Raw genomic sequence first — 15,947 nt, forward strand, 5'->3', positions numbered from 1 at the left:
TGTCCCCTCTCTTTACCTCTTTGGCAAATTCTGCCTGACTTTTTGCTGTCTTGATTGCTTTCTTTGTCTCCCTCAGTTTCACCAGATATTCTTCCGTGTTCCTCTTTTTGGGATCCTTTATATTTCTTGAACACTGTTCTTTTTGCTTTAATTTTATCAGCCACCTCCTTTGAGAACTACATAGGTTTCTTACTTCTCTTGCTTTTTTTTTCTTACTTTTCTAACATATAGATTAGTAGCCTTACTAATTGCTCCTTTTAGTTTGGTATAATACATAAAAAGAGGTATAATATATAATCCAAATTATTTATACACACATTTTTTCTAATAAATATGAATCCACATTTATTGTATATCAACATTCAAAATACAAAATAGAGAATCAGTACAAAATATCTGAGGTGCAATCCAAAATTAATAAAACATTGTGTATTATATGATACAACATATAACTGGCCCACTGTAGTTCCACCTCTCTCATTTTCTCCAGCAACTCTCCTACTCCTTTCCCTTGAAGACCAATAGCACACACCAGAAGCAGCAAGGCTGCTGAAGCTCTGTCCTCATGCTTCTATTCCTTAGGGCCCATGACTAGTTTGTCTCACACACACCAGTCATCTCCCCGATCAGTCTCTCTCTTTCACACACACCAGTCACCTCTCTGACCAATCTCTCTCTCACACTCACACACACACACACACGCATGTCACCTCCCTGACCAATCTCTCTTTCTCATACACACCAGTCATCTCTCTGACCAATCTCTCTTTCTCCCACACACACCAGTCATCTCTCTGACCAATCTTTCTCCCACACACACCAGTCATCTCTCTGACCAATCTCTTTCTCCCACACACACCAGTCATCTCTCTGACCAATCTCTTTCTCCCACACACACCAGTCACCTCCCTAAGCAGTCTCTCTAGCTCACACATGCTTTCTCTCTCTTACCTACACACACAGTCTCAATCACACACAGTCTCTCATACATTTACACACATGCTGGCTCATTCTCTCTGTTTCACTTACTCAACCCCACCCCCAGCACACATGGCAGCTACAGCACGAGGCATCCTGGATCTGCACTGGGTGACTGAGAAGGGCAGCTGGTGTGCTTCTATTAAAGCAGATTTGTGACAGGCTGGTAACTGCAGCAGGAGTAACTCCCCCCAGCCCTCCAGCAGTAAGAAGGCAGCACTCAGCTGTTTTTCTGTGCTGCGATCATCACGGTGCAGAGTAGTCAGCTGAGAATGCAGCTGCAGGGAATTCCTGCTGTGCAGCTGTCTGGGAAATCCGGCGATTAGCTGCCCCAGGTCTGCGGCGGTGAAGGACTGCCTCAGAAAGGAGATGGAAATGCTCCCACAATTGCAGGGTCACAATCTCTGCAACGGTGCAGCAGCAGCATAGGCCTTTCTTCTTCTGTGTGCCCACTGAACATCATTTCCTCTTCCAGACTGCAGGGGGCGTGAAGAATAAAAGGCCATGTTTCTGTTATCAGCTGCCATGAACACTGCTGCCGTTCCCCTCTGGGCTTGAATGTGCTGATAGCCCAGGCAGGAACAGCAGCAGTGATCATTGAAGAAGTGTGTGCATCTCACTGGAGTGGAGACGAGGGAGAGAATAGCAGCAGGAGACCAGGAAGTGTGTGACACACCTGCCGGTGCTTGGCGACTCACTGGTTGAGAACCGCTGCCCTAGAGGAGAGAAAAGAGACTGAAATGACAGAGACAGTATACATAACAGTATACATAACAGAGGCATGCCGCACCCTCGCCCTCCCCATTCTAACTACCCCCACCCCTTTTCCCCTCCCCAGTAAGTACTGGGACATCTCTTCAAAATCCAAAGTTTATTCATTCAACATAACCTAACACATTAACTCTGATCATGCAACAGAACTTAAAACAGTGGAAGCTATAGGCCAAAGCTTTCAATAAGCTAAAGTGTTACCTAACCAAAACCCCAAACCTATGCTAATGCAGCACTCACCACCGAGGAGATTTTTCTTTTGTTATCAATATCATCTTTTCCATCATTATTTATATCCAACTCTTATCCCCTCATCAAGCCATACTGTGCAAAGTGTTCAGGGATGGGACAGCTGTACTTTGCACCGCCACCATTTATTATTTCACCAACTGCTCAGGCCAGCCAGATCTCGGCCTGGGTTATTTATTCTTTCCTTATATTTTGTTTTCCTATTTGGGGGCTGTTTGCAATGTACCAAACGCTAATATCCATCACCAGCCCAGGTGCCCCCTAACTAATGGCACCTGGGAAGCCCCCATTTTCATCTTCCTTTTTGGTTGATGAGCTGCCGTCTCAGGAGGGACCAGTAACCCCCTTACTAGGGTCCGACCCCCCCCCCCCCAAATCCCTATCTAGGATTTTATGTAAGCTTCAATTGCCATCTGAAAATCTGAATTGAAAATGTCCAAAGCTATGTCCATTAGGTGGAAACCATCTCTCCTACACTAACCTTCCCATTGAGATTTTATTTTCCCATTTTCTCATCCAGCTCCCTTGCATAACTGCTTATTTTATTTATTTTTATTTATTTGTATGTTTTTTTATACCAAAGTATTGGTGTCGGCCTTCACTCCAGTTTACAATTATAACAACGATTTACATTAAAACATCAGGGTTACAAATATAACAACGATTAGCATTAGAACATCGGGGGAACAATAGAGACACAATTAATATAAAGTAACACTGGTAAATGCTTGATAACATTGCTAATATAAGGACATTAAGTAGCGTTATAGGTTGATTGGTAAGTATAGTCAAATTTTAGGGTTCGTTTAGCTTAGTGCATTAGAGGGCATTTCCCGGTTAGGTTTAGGAGTACGATGGAGGTGATATACAGGATGTAGGATATTGGTTACAATGAGGATGGAATGTTATAATGATAAGTTAGGATGTAGGGAGAGATATTAGGAGAATGATCGACTGGTGGGTATTGTCATCTTGATAGGTTTATCCTATCCCATCCTTGTAGGCTTGTTTGAAAAGCCAGGTTTTGAGTAGCTTCTTGAACATTTTGGTGTTGCTTTGTAGTCTTAGGCTGTCTGGTAGTGTGTTCCAGAGATGTGGTCCAGCAATTGAGAATGCTCTTTTTCTTACAGTGGTAAGTTTGGCTGTGGTGACTGATGGAATCACTAGCCGTGCTTTGTTGGTTGATCTGGTGTTGCGTTTATTGTGGTGTTTGTGGATTAGGGTGTTAAGGCAGTCATAATCATTGTGGCGAACTGAGTTGTGAATGATTGATAGTGTTTTGAATTCCATTCTTTTTTCTACGGGGAGCCAGTGTAGTTCTTTTAAGACAGGAGAGATATGGTCTGTTCTTTTATGCCCAGTAAGGATTCACGTGGTGGCATTCTGAGTATTTGTAGAGGACGTAGGGTTGATTTGGGAAGCCCTATCATAAGCGAGTTGTAGTAGTCAATGCTTGAGAAAATCAGGGATTGGAGAATGGTTCTGAAGTCTGTTAGGTTTAGTAGTGGTTTGAGGTGTTTGAGAATTGATAGCTTATGGAAACCTTCTTTTATTTTCATTGCGATGTGTTTTTTAAGGTTGAGCTCAGGGTCAATCCAGATTCCAAGATCTTTTACATGTTCTTTTAGCTTGATGGAGTTGTTGTCTATGATAATGGAATGGTTCTGATGTTCTCCAGAGTTGTTCCTTTCCATTAGTATGCATTCAGTTTTGTCTGTATTAATGCATAGTTTCATTTGATTTAGTAGGAGTTTAATTTCGTTGATGAGTGTGGCCGCGAGTTTCAATGCGTTCTCTATGGTGTTTGTTACTGGAACGATTAGCTGTATGTCGTCGGCATACAGGAAGTAAGTGACGCTGAGACTTGAAAGAAGTTGACATAATGGTAATAAGTAAATATTGAAAAGGATTGCTGATAGTGAGGGTCCTTGAGGGACTCTGGTTTCTAGAGGGATGGCTTCGGAGGTGTGGTTGTTGATATTTACTTTGTATGTTCTGTTTTGGAGGAAGGGTGTGAACCAATCTAGTGTTTTCCCTGTTAGGCCGATTTCAGATAGTCTGGAGATTAGGCTTTTGTGTTTGCCTGTGTCGAAGGCGGCAGAGAGATCGAGTAGGATGAGGATGTATCGTTGACCATTGTCAAATCCCCTTAAGATAGTGTTCTATAGATTGATGAGTGGGTTTCGGTGCTGTAATTTCTTCTGAAGCCGTGTTGGGTGGGGTATAGGATGTTGTTTGCATCAAGATGGTCGTTAAGTTGTTTAAGTGTGGCCTTTTCTGTTAGCTTGGTGAGGAACGATAGGTTTGATATGCGGTGATAGTTATTTAGCTCATTAGGATCGAGGTTCTTTTTTTTAAGATGGGTTTTATGGTGGCGATTTTTAGTTTGTCTGGTAGTTCTCCTTCTTCTAGTGATTTGTTTATGATCGCTGTGATGGTTGGTGTGATGGTTTGGGATATTTCTTTTAGTGATTGTGTTGGTATGGTGTCGAGATCATGATGGGTTGGGTTTAGTGATTTGATTAGTTTCTCCGTTTCAGCAGTTGATATAGTTTCGAAGGTGGCCCAAGGTGTGTTATCTTTGCGGATTAGGTGTGAATTGTTGCTTGTGGTGTTATTTACTTTTTCTGTTATTTTGCTGATTTTGTTTTTAAAGAAGATTGCGAGATCTTGGCTTAGGTTTTTATTTGGAAGAGTGTTGTTGTTGTTGTTGTTCACAGCGATTAGGTTGTTTACTATGTTGAAAAGAGATTTTGGGTTATTTGAGTTTAGGATTTTTTTGCTGTAGTATTCTTTCTTTGACTTGTTTATCATGCTTTTGTAGAAAGCAAGATAAGTGCGATATCTTTCTAGCGTTAGTGGGCATTTGTTTTTTCACCAGTCTTTTTCTTTACGTCTTAGGGTGGATTTGGTATCCTTTAGTTGTGAGTTGAACCAAGGGTTGATGTTTTGTCTTTTTGATTTGATCAGTTTCGTTCTTTCAGGGTTTATGGTGTTGGCGGTTTCTGTTGTGATTTGATGCCATGATTGGGTGGCATTGTTTATATTAGAGAGATCTATGTTCAATAATTGTTTTTCGAGCTCATGTTGGAGTAGATTGGGAGTAAATGGCGGTCTGTATTTGAATAAGTATGTTTTGTTGGTTTCATTCTTGTTTATAGCATTGGTGTGGGTCTTGCATTGTAGCAGAAAGTGGTCCGACCATGGGACTTGAGAGTAGGATAGAGTTTGAAAAGAAATTGCCGTTTGTGAAAATAAGGTCTAGGGTGTGACCTGCTTTGTGTGTTGGGTTGTTAACGTGTTGGGTAAATTTGAGGGTGGATAAGACGTCCATCAGGGTTTGGCAAGGTTGAGATAGTGGGGTGATATCAGTGTGGAGGTTAAAATCTCCTAGGATGATTGTAGGTTTGTTGTTGTTGATGTTTGTTAAGAAGAATTCAATAAGTGGGGATATGTTTTTGTCAAGAAGTTTGGGAGGGCAGTAGATTAGGCAGATCTGGAGGTTGTCTGAGTCGAAGAGGGCTATTTCGAATTGCTGAGGGAGAGAGTGAGGGATTTGTTTCATGTTGAAATGTTTTTTGATGATTAGTAATAATCTGCCTCCTCTTCGAGATTTCCTCCATATTGAGAATAGATCGTATGAGCTGTTGGTTATTTGGTTCGTTATTACGTGATCGGTATTTTTGAACCATGTTTCGGTCACTGCGATGAAGTCTGGGTTTTTATCCTGAAGAATGTCTGAGATTAGTATGAATTTCTTTGTGAGGGCTTGAGCGTTTATGAGGAAGAAGGTTAGATAGATCATGCTTTTTATAGATTTATTGAGGAGAATCTTTACTAGGAGTCATTGCCTTTCTTTCTTTTGTGAATGTGGAGAGCATCTTGGACTGTTGAATAGGATTAGTGGAGATGTAGTTTTTCTTGTTATGGAGGTATTGGATTGCGATGGTTGTCAGATTGGGGAGGTGGTTTCTTAAGTTTGGGAGCTGTCAGCAGTTGGATTGGATTTTGTGGCTGGTATTAAGAAAGTGGGGGAAAGAGTGAAATGTGGGAGGGGCGTTTAGAGGGTGGGGGTTCTGAGCCTGGATTGGGATTGCTGGTTCTTGATCTTGGTATATGGCGGTTCAGTGTGAGGGTGTGTTCAAGGTCTCCTGTAGTAAGTGTTGTTATGATCCTGAGGCTGGAGGTTGGTCTCAGAGTTGCGTCGTTCGTTGGGCCTGGTGGTGATGGTGAGGGTCGAATGAGGTAGTTAGGTTGGGTGTTGGAGGGTAGTGAATTGGGGTCGGGGATCTTTCAGGTTCATGTGTCTTAGTCTGGTTGTTGGTAGAGGGGTCACGCTAAGGGGCAGGCCCCTTTGTCGCGCTCCTTCGGCGCACGGCGCCAGAGGCGTGCTTTTGGGGCTTTTAAATGGTCCAGTTAGGTCCCATGTTGCCGCCTAGGGAGCGTCGGTGGGCGGGGTCTAGTCGAGGTCGGACCAGGAAGGGACCTGGTTCAACGGCATCGGCGTGGAGTTGTGGCCGTCGGGAAGGCTTGGGGCTCACTGTGGAGGTGGGTCCAGGCGGCGGAGGTCTTCGTCCTACCGTGGAGATAGGGCAAATCGGAAGCCTGCTGCTTGTCCGTGAGTCAGGTCCGGGGGGAGGGCTGAGAGTTTTGCCGGTCTGGGGTTCCGGGTCCTACCATGGAGGTAGGGCAGGGCTGAGGCCTGCAGGGCTCGGGTCTGTGGGTCTTTCGTCCGGCGAGTCCAGGGATTGGATGGCTTGTCAGGATTCAGCGCAGGTTGGAGGGTGCCGCCTCAAAGGGTCATGTGGCGCGCTTTTGGGGCTTTTAAATGGTCGAGTTAGGTCCCACATTGCCGCCTAGGGAGCGTCAGTGGGCGGGGTCTAGTCGAGGTCAGAGCAGGAAGGGGCCTGGTTCCACGGCGTCGGCGTGGAGTTGCAACCGTCGGGACGGCTTGGGGCTCACCATGGTGGTGGGTCCGGGCGGTGGAGGTCTGCGTCCTACCGTAGAGATTTATTTATTTATTTATGTATTTATTTATTTCGGATTTTTATATACCGACATTCTCAATACAAGTATCGAATCAGGTCGGTTTACATAGAACAATAACTGTCGCAATAAAGGCGTTACATTAAACAGCGTTTCTTAACATAAGAGTAACATATAACATATAAATATAAATAATACAACTTAAATATTACATAGACAATAATAATAATAATAATGATGGGCGGGGTCTAGTCAAGGTCGGAGCAGGAAGGGGCCTGGTTCCACGGCGTCGGTGTGGAGTCGCGGCCGTCGGGACGGCTTGGGGCTCACCGTGGAGGTGGGTCCGGGTGGCGGAGGTCTGCGTCCTACCATGGAGGTAGGGCAAGTCGGAAGCTTTCTTCTTTTTCCCACCTTTCTCCATTCCTTTTTTTTTTGCTCTTGGCCCCTTACTCTACTAATCTAGGGATGATATGGGACCAGATGATCAATGCGTCCTGCCATTGCGCTCTAATCTCAACTATGCTTCTTTTTATTGTTATAATCAAGTTGATTGCTTTTTGTGACACCAAATCATTGCTTCCAAAATGTATGATGATAATATGAGGCTTAGGGTACACCCTGGCCACCTGTAAATGCTCAGGAATTAGCCTGTTCCTCTTTTATTCCTCTCTACTCCATCCATTTTACAATTGCCTTTTCTTGTGGTATGCTCATTTCTTTTGCACCTGATCCCATCCACGCTCTTTTCCTTGCCCAATATAAAAAGGCATGACCTACAATGACCATTTTTTGGCCAATTTTCAAAACATTAATTTCCAGTATTGCTCACTCCTTCAAAGCTTTTGAACCTGTCTTATTTCCAAACCCAATTCCTTGGCCAGTGATGTGGCCCCCAATCCTAAAAGAGTGTGACCTATAACCCTTGGGGGTCCCTGCTTGCTATCTCGAGGCAGCTTGACGATATTCTCTGGAACTGGAACTGCAAAACTGCTGTCCCATCCTTGTGTTTAAAATTGGACCCTCCCCCGGAGGCCTCAGTTTGTACTCCTCCCCAACCTGAGCATAATAGTTTGTGCCATGTCTGTCATGGTATTACTTTGCATCCTTCTTTCTTTCTATATGTTTTTGGATCGACACAGTTGCACCTCTACCTACTCTTTCCCCGCCTGCACATCTCCTGCTAGTGCTGGACCATGGGTTTTAAACATAGTTCCCTCAAAGCTATGTGCATTTGCACACACACAGGGATCGTAAATCATGCGCACAGGAAAACATAGCGCGCACCAGAAATCCCAAAATTATTTGCATTATACTGGCTCATAGTGCACTGCATACATTTGAACTTAGCTTATAAAAAGTTGCATAGAAAGAAAAATGTTTGCATATGCAATCTTTCAAAATTTGAGGGAACATTGGGTACCACCTCACTAACGCTAAATGCCACAAAGTAGATGATTAGGAATGCTGCTCCAAATAGCTCAGCCTCAGAGCTATTTCATGCTACCCCAAGTAGCATCTCCATCCTTTTCCCCAATATGCTTGTTGTTACAGGCTCAAGTGCTTCTTCCATTATTTGCTTTATCATGAATATACCAGTGGTTGCCCTAATAGGGCATTACGTTTTGCATTCCGGGTCATGCATAGCAACCCTTTGCCCCCCTGATCTTTTGTGCATCTTTTGCAAAACAATTAAGACTTGGTGAAAACCAGCCTTACTTAATTTACCTGATGCACTGAATATGGTTCCACCCAGCTTTTGCTATTTATTTATTTTGTTGCTGTTACTGACATTATTTTTAGGCTTGCACTTTTATAAAACTTGGGCCTATTTATGTATGGATTTTATGATTATCCTTACATTATCTTGAAGTTATATATCTCATTGTATTTTACTTACGCGTATGTATTTTATTTTAAACTTCTCCCAGCTTTTCTGAGAGTGGCAACATAGTCCAGTGGCTAAAACCATGATCAGAATAGACTTATCCCTTCTTGGGTGGTTATGAAACCCACAGGTAGTCAAATAATTGAATTTTCTCCTAGACCTTGCAGTAGCCCTTCCAAAAACTTTCTGCTTTACTGAGTGTTGCTACACCAACAAAACTCCTACATCCTCACAGCTCAGCCCTCTGCTTCAGATGTCTGTTATTTATTTATTTATTTGTTTATTTTATATATACCGGTGTTCGATTTTACATATCACATCGGTTTACATTCCAACAAAAAATGCAGGAAATCAAGCTTTTCCTTTGTCAATACATTGAACAATAATAAACATGGAAATTGTTAACAAGGGAGATAAAAACACGGGAATGGTTAACACTAAGGGGTGCATGAAGGGTGCACAAAGGGGTGCGCCCCTTTGTCGCGCGACGCCTGCTGGCTTGGCGCCTTTCAACGGTCCGGTTCCGATTGCTATGATGTCGGGGGAGGGGGCGGGTCTCACAATCATGGCTTTCCCCACAGTATTCTCTTCTCAGTTTCAAAGGCAGTTTTTTCAATTTTTTTTTCTTTTCTACCTTGGATGTTAGATGTTACAAGGTGTTCAGCACTGGTGAGTAGCCCTCCCCTTCATGAGTGCCTGCTGGCTTGGCGCCTTTCAACGGTCCGGTGTCAGCGCATGACATTTTGCCGTAAGATGCAATTATTCTAAAGCATGCCAATCCCATTTCTTGTAGCAGCTGTAGCATGCCCAAAAACGGGGAAGGGAATTTATCTATGTTTTTCTGCAGCTTAATATTGTGTAGAGCGGCAAAAGGGGGGAGGGAGGGGGGGGGGGCTTGGCTTGAGCTCAGCTACAACTGTGTTAACCTGTGCCAGACTTTATTCTCCATTACCCCAAGTGTAGGCAACTTGCAGCCCCAACTTTGAAAATGACCGGTTATCACTTGTAGGAAGATGAGAGTAAGTGAGTAGGAATTGTGCCTTATATACATATATACCTATGCACCTGATGCCCCCTCCGCCCTCTATCAGGCCCATACTGTAAAGTGCGCTCAGCACTTTATGCTGTTGGATGCGCGTTTTGGACGCGCGTCCACAACCCCTTATTCAATAAGGTGTTTAATGCGTCTATACCCCCCCCCCCCCCCAAAACTAATAGCGCTCATCACATGCGAATGCATGTTGATGAGGCTATTAGTAACTCACCCCAGATACCATTAAAAAAATGTGCCCCCGATCCGCATATTTTACGCTCAGAAAAAGTGTACAGAAAAGCAGAAAATACTGCTTTTCTATACATCCTCCAACTTACTTACTTATTTATTTATAAGCTTTTATATACCGAAGTATTGGCAGAGGCCTTCACTCCAGTTTACATTTTTAACAACACTATACATTGAATTCAGCAGAGCAACTTTAACAGAATTACAATTATAACGAATATATACAAAAGATACAGGGGAGCTTCATAAACATGAGTTAGCAAATCATGCTTAATATCCTAGCGATATAAAATCAGAGAAACCAAAAAGTTTAAAAAAAAAAAAAAAGTTGAATTAAAAAAAAAAGTGCAGGGGGTCAGGTTAGGAAAATGGACGCTCAATTTTACGAGCGTCCATTTTCCAACCTGCTGACAGCCACCTCTCCTGGGCTTCCGCTGCGACAAGCACGTTTATTTTTTACAAGAGCGACATCGTTTTCAATTGCTGCTCCATCTATATGGAATCTCATCCCATTTGAATTACGCACGCTGGATAATGGAAAAATATTTAAAAGGCTCTTGAAAGATTTCCTACTCCACCGCGCCTTTAGTATTTTCTAAAGTGCAATAGCTTTGCTAAATTTAGGAGCTCTCTGCAAGGTTTGATGTATGACTCATCTTTAATTCTGTAACATCTAGACTGAGCTTTTTGTAAGGTATGATGTATGATTTATCTCCAATCTTGTAACACCTAGATTGAGTTTATATGGATTATGTTTGAAATGTATGGTTTCTATGAAATTTAATGACCTTTGTTAATGACATTTGTCTGTCAAGCTGTTTTGGTTTTTCTTTACAGTCTTATGTACGTTTGTTGTAAATCGCCTAGACTTTTTGTTAGGCGATTAATAAATTTGAATAAATGAAATGAAAATGAGATGAAGGAGGTGTTAGGGCCGCGCTGTTGTTCCTAGCGCCTCCTTTTTAGTGCGACCCCCTCATTTAAATACAGCGTCGCACGCCCAGGAGAGGTGGCTGGGCACGTGTTCGGAAAGTGGGCGCTCAGCACTGAGGGCCCGTTTTCCTGCGCGCTTTACAATATCGGCCTGTATGTGCCTACAAGTGTACATTTACTTAGTACCAGTAGATAAGCTGAAATAGATTGTATCAAGTATCCTCTTGTCCACTATCAGTTCTTTCAACAATCTCGCCAGACTTCCTTACCAATGGAAGAAAGGCCCCCACATAATAAAATTCACCAAACAGGAGAAGGCTGGTACCCCCACTACAAATCTACCTTAACTCCAGATTTCAATAATCTTTTACTTCTTAACTCTGCACCCAGAATGTGTCTCCATTATTTGCCTGAATAATAAATAACCATCAACGACACCCCCCCCCCCACCCCCGTTAATTGTTGTCCACCTTAGGTAGAAGCAGAATTTAATTGTGTCCTCAAAGTAGCTAATGAAAATGGATTGATCTCCCCCAAAGGCTGTATCTTTGCAAAATTCACCAGCAGACTGATTTTTTCCTATTGCATGAAAATGTGTTCCCAGTCTTATCCTTCTCTCCTCCTGTGTTTCCAACAATGGCTAGCATAGCCACAATGGATTGTTTGCTTGCTAGAGTGTGGGCCAATTGGCTCTGACTTTATTACCTCCTTAAGTAGTTGTTAATTGGGTTTTTTTTGTTTGAACCTTTTTGCTCATCAGTGCTCTGCAGACATCACTGCCTGACCTCCACCCCTTAAATTGAAAAACTCCATGATTTCCTCTTGTTCACAGGTCTGACATGTCTTGGTGAAATTATCTCAAACTTCGACTCTACTTTTTTTCCCCTGCAGTTGGTTTCTGACTCTTGATTCCATACACAGTGTCCCAGTGCCTGCCCCGCTGCATCCCTCTGGTCTCAGCAGTGTATAACAAAGAGCCATTTCCATCCTCCGGTGTTAACTCCCAGTGCATATTGTCAGCCTCCCCCTCTTTTAAAATTCCTACACATTACAAAATCAAGAACTGCTTATTCTCTACTTGTTTTCACAAGGGCTGACTTCCTGCCTTGTCCAGCTTTTCTGAAAGGAGACAGCAGCTAGCACTGTAAATGAAACATCCTTCAATTAATCATTGAAAGCTTGTTGGTCTTATAAATTAAATGAATCTCCTCCAGAAATTTTTAAACTACACATTTTCTTACATTGTCCCTTAAGTTATATTTTAACAGCAAAGTAACCTCAAACAAGTTTAGCAAAATGTAACTGAACTATTATTCTCTTGTACTGTATACTCTTGCCATTTGTTAACCCCTTGAAGGATACAACTTGTTGGCAAACTTAGTGAAAAGTTCATTAAATATATATCCCATCCTAGCTATGCAATTTTGCATGCAATATATAACATTAGCTAATTATATATCTGTCTATACGAAATACATATATCTACAGCCTCTCTTCGCCTTCCTCCTTCCTACAGATCCCATGGTGCCTGCTCTCATTATAGTCTTCCATCAACCCCTAACTGGTAAATTTGCTACTAGTCAGATCCTTTAATAGAAAACTGCAGTTTTATATTGCTGGGGAGCCCATTCATTTTCTTGCTTTTGTATATCTAAAACAGCTTCTTATACAATGCACTATCATGACTAGAAAATTCAAATTTTCTGCTTTACTGCTTCTGGCTTGTTGCCAAAACTCCATTCCACATACTGCCTTAGTTCACTACTAATACAGGTATGTCCTGGCTCCTAACTTAAACAGATTGATATAATTATCCTGCTTATAATTAGCTGTTAATATGACTCTCACAGCATTTTTCTTTTTAAAGAAGACTATCATTTTAGAGGTATCCCACTCTCACCCCTTCCAGTCCATGTGTGCTCAATAGGGCCAGCAGAAGTGCTAGGCGAGCTCGGCCTAGGGTACCGACCATTAAGGGGTGCGAGCGGCGGTGGCAAAGAGGAGTGGAGATTCGAATCTGCACTCCTCTTTGCTGCCGCCGCCGCTCACAAGAGGTAGGAGTTAGGACTGCGACCGGGCAGAAGGTGCCTAGGGCACCTAATCCCCCTTGCACCAGCCCTGGTGCTCAAATACCTACATCATTTATTTATTTTATTTATTTAGGTTTTTTATATACCGGCATTCATGATACAATCACATCATGCTGGTTTACATCTGAAACAGGGGTGCACAGTAACTTCAAACTTTAACTTAAGGGCAGAGAAGAATAGTTACACATAACAGGGCATAATGAACTGGGCGAAGAGAAAATGAGAGGAGAATAACGTCAGTAAGGAAAATTATACATTCCTGGAGCTAGGATAACTGAGCTAGATATGAAGAAATGAAGAGAGATTAAGTAGGGTACTTTATTTCATTCTCTGTTCCTGCAGAGAAATAAACCTTTTTCCCCAGAAGAAAGAGGGCTTTAGAACAAGAAGCTTTTGAAAACATCAGGCAATAAGAGTTAGCGTTTGCTGCTTTTAATTTTGTTTTCTAAAAGCCGAGTTTTCTCGAGCGTGGAGCTCGGTCTCCCAATTTACGGCTAAGTAGGGTCCCGCGTATTCACCTAAGCCAGTAGTGACAGGCGCGCGCCCCTCGCCAGGGGAGAAAGGCACTAGGAAAAGTGCAGGACCTCGTCCTCGTGCGCCCTCCCCCGCGATGCCTGGAAAGGAAGGGTAGGCAACCCTGAGCCCCGGTGGCCGGGAGCCTGTGCACTTTCCCGCCCTCTCGCCCGGAGAGGAGGTGCAGGGGGGCGGGAAAGGATTTCCAGCAGCCCCGCCCCGCCCAGGCAGCCGCAGAGGCAGAGCCGCGGCTGGAACCCCCCCCCCCCCCCCCCCCCCCCCCCCCCACCACGAAGGGGTGAGTCCTCCCCGCTCGTCGACGGGATCCGCAGAAGCGTAGTAAAGAGGAGGACCCGGCTGTCCTCCCCCTCGCTGCTGCTGCCGCCTCTGGCAGGGAGAGGGGCGCACTGCAGTCCTCCGAGCTTGCGATCGGGGCTTTCGGATTTGCAATCTGGGCTGCCGGGAGGAGGAGGAGGAGGAGGAGGAGGGCTGGGTGGATGTGAGTGTGAGGGAGGATGGGCTGCGGAGGGAGCCGGGCCGATGCCATTGAGCCGCGGTATTACGAGAGCTGGACCCGGGAGACGGAATCCACTTGGCTGACCAGCACGGACGCCGAGAACCCGCTGCCGGGGCTGGGCCAGGGCCAGGAGGAGAGCATCCCGGCAGCGGCCAGCCCCCCGGAGAAGAAGGGGCCCCCGCGTCCCGGTGAGTCACTCCCCTCCCCGCCTCGGCACCAGGGAGCCTGCACAATGTGAGGCAGGAGCACCCTGGGAAAGACTCGCATTTCAAACTGTACCTGAGCTATCTTTCAAGCCCCGGATAGTGCAGCTCAGGGTGGTTTGTCGTCGTCCCCCCGTCCCCCCCCCCCCCCCTCCTCCTCTTTTGTCTTTATATAACGTTTACCTCTTTTATGCTCTTTGAGCCAGAGCCACTGAAGAGATTCTCCCATTTTCTGTTTGGGGAAATTGCTCAGTGCATCTGGCCATTTAGTTTGTTTCACAAACAGTAGCTAGGATGCCCACCGCTGCTTCGGATTGCACTGCTCTACTGTACAGTATTAATTCACCTTCCTCGGCAGGGTCAGCTGATGTTGCCGAATTGCCAGCAGTTCTGGAAGGAAAGGGAGTCACTTGGCAGAAACCCTCTTGCACCTTTCTGTGGCTTTCAGGTTAGGTGCCCCTGGGCAGATGCCTTTTTTTTTTTGCTGTTTCTTGGCTCTGTACGTTGGCGTTTTCTTGTGCTAGAACAGAACCTTTACCCAGCAGCTGCTGCATGGAGGGTGATAGATAAGGGAACAATCGGCCTCCTGAAGGATATTTGTTCTTCCCGGCTGTGCTGTTCTGTGCTTTCAGGAGAGCAGCACACATGGGTGGCTGCAGAGGAAATCTAGGGGGCTGCGGTACTAACCTCCTGTGCAGGGGCATCAGCACTTCCCCCGTGCTCGATTTATGTCCTGTGTGTTCCAGCTTCCTCTTAAAAGTCAACTCCATAAGAGCAAATATTTGTAAGACCAAAGCATAAGACGACCATGAGTTGTTGGTAATCAGACTTTTTCAGGAGTAGTGTCTCCAAATGGGTTTGTTGTGCGCGTACCATGACAGGAGTGACCGTCGCCCTTAAAGCAAGGGTATCTCGGACAGGGTCTCGATTTTCTTATTAAGTATCAGTGTGGTTCTATAAGATTCACTTAGCTAGAGATCAGTTCAGTCAAGTTCTGGTTAACGTGACAAGCTATAGCACTACATCTCCCCTAATTTTATTATTTATTAAATTAAAGGGGGTAAAAGGAGCATAAAGTCATCAAAATGGAATAGAATGTTAGCCACAGATTGAAGTGACCTACTGAATAAAGTGAAATGCAGGAACCACTGTTCATTTGTAAGTTTGCTATTTTATGAAACCTACTAGTGCCTGTTGACCATGCACAGAACCTAATTGGAGATCATTAGATGTGCCTATGTCACCTAATGTATTAAGACTAGGGAGTGGTGCTTTAAAAATGCATTTGGAAATGTGAATTTATATATCAGACAGTTTTGAGTTCCATTTGTGGAAATCAGACCATGTGGTATCTCATAGGTGTGTATTGTTTAAATAAATCTGTTAGGCTGGGTATCAAAATAAGGAGAGGCTAGAAAAAATACAAACGTACATATGGACAGGCAAAAACTCCCATAAAAGTCATGCCATTTTAACTTTTTAGACTAAAGGCCATCAATACTTTGGGGCAGAATACATTTATGAAAATTCGTGCAATTCG

General features: G+C 44.1%; 1 protein-coding gene across 1 annotated transcript in view; it reads left to right on the forward strand.

Annotated features, from left to right (window-relative positions):
- Positions 1-13,997: 13,997 nt before the first annotated feature.
- The window catches only part of BAALC (BAALC binder of MAP3K1 and KLF4), a 51,515-nt gene continuing 49,565 nt past the window's right edge, over positions 13,998-15,947 (forward strand). The window contains exon 1 of the mRNA XM_029591852.1: positions 13,998-14,392. Within this exon, the coding sequence (XP_029447712.1) occupies positions 14,203-14,392 (190 nt within the window). The 5' untranslated portion in view covers positions 13,998-14,202. The remainder of the gene's footprint in view (positions 14,393-15,947) is intronic.

The sequence above is a fragment of the Rhinatrema bivittatum genome, chromosome 2, assembly GCF_901001135.1.
Source record: "Rhinatrema bivittatum chromosome 2, aRhiBiv1.1, whole genome shotgun sequence".
In the NCBI taxonomy this organism is placed as follows: Eukaryota; Metazoa; Chordata; class Amphibia; order Gymnophiona; family Rhinatrematidae; genus Rhinatrema; species Rhinatrema bivittatum.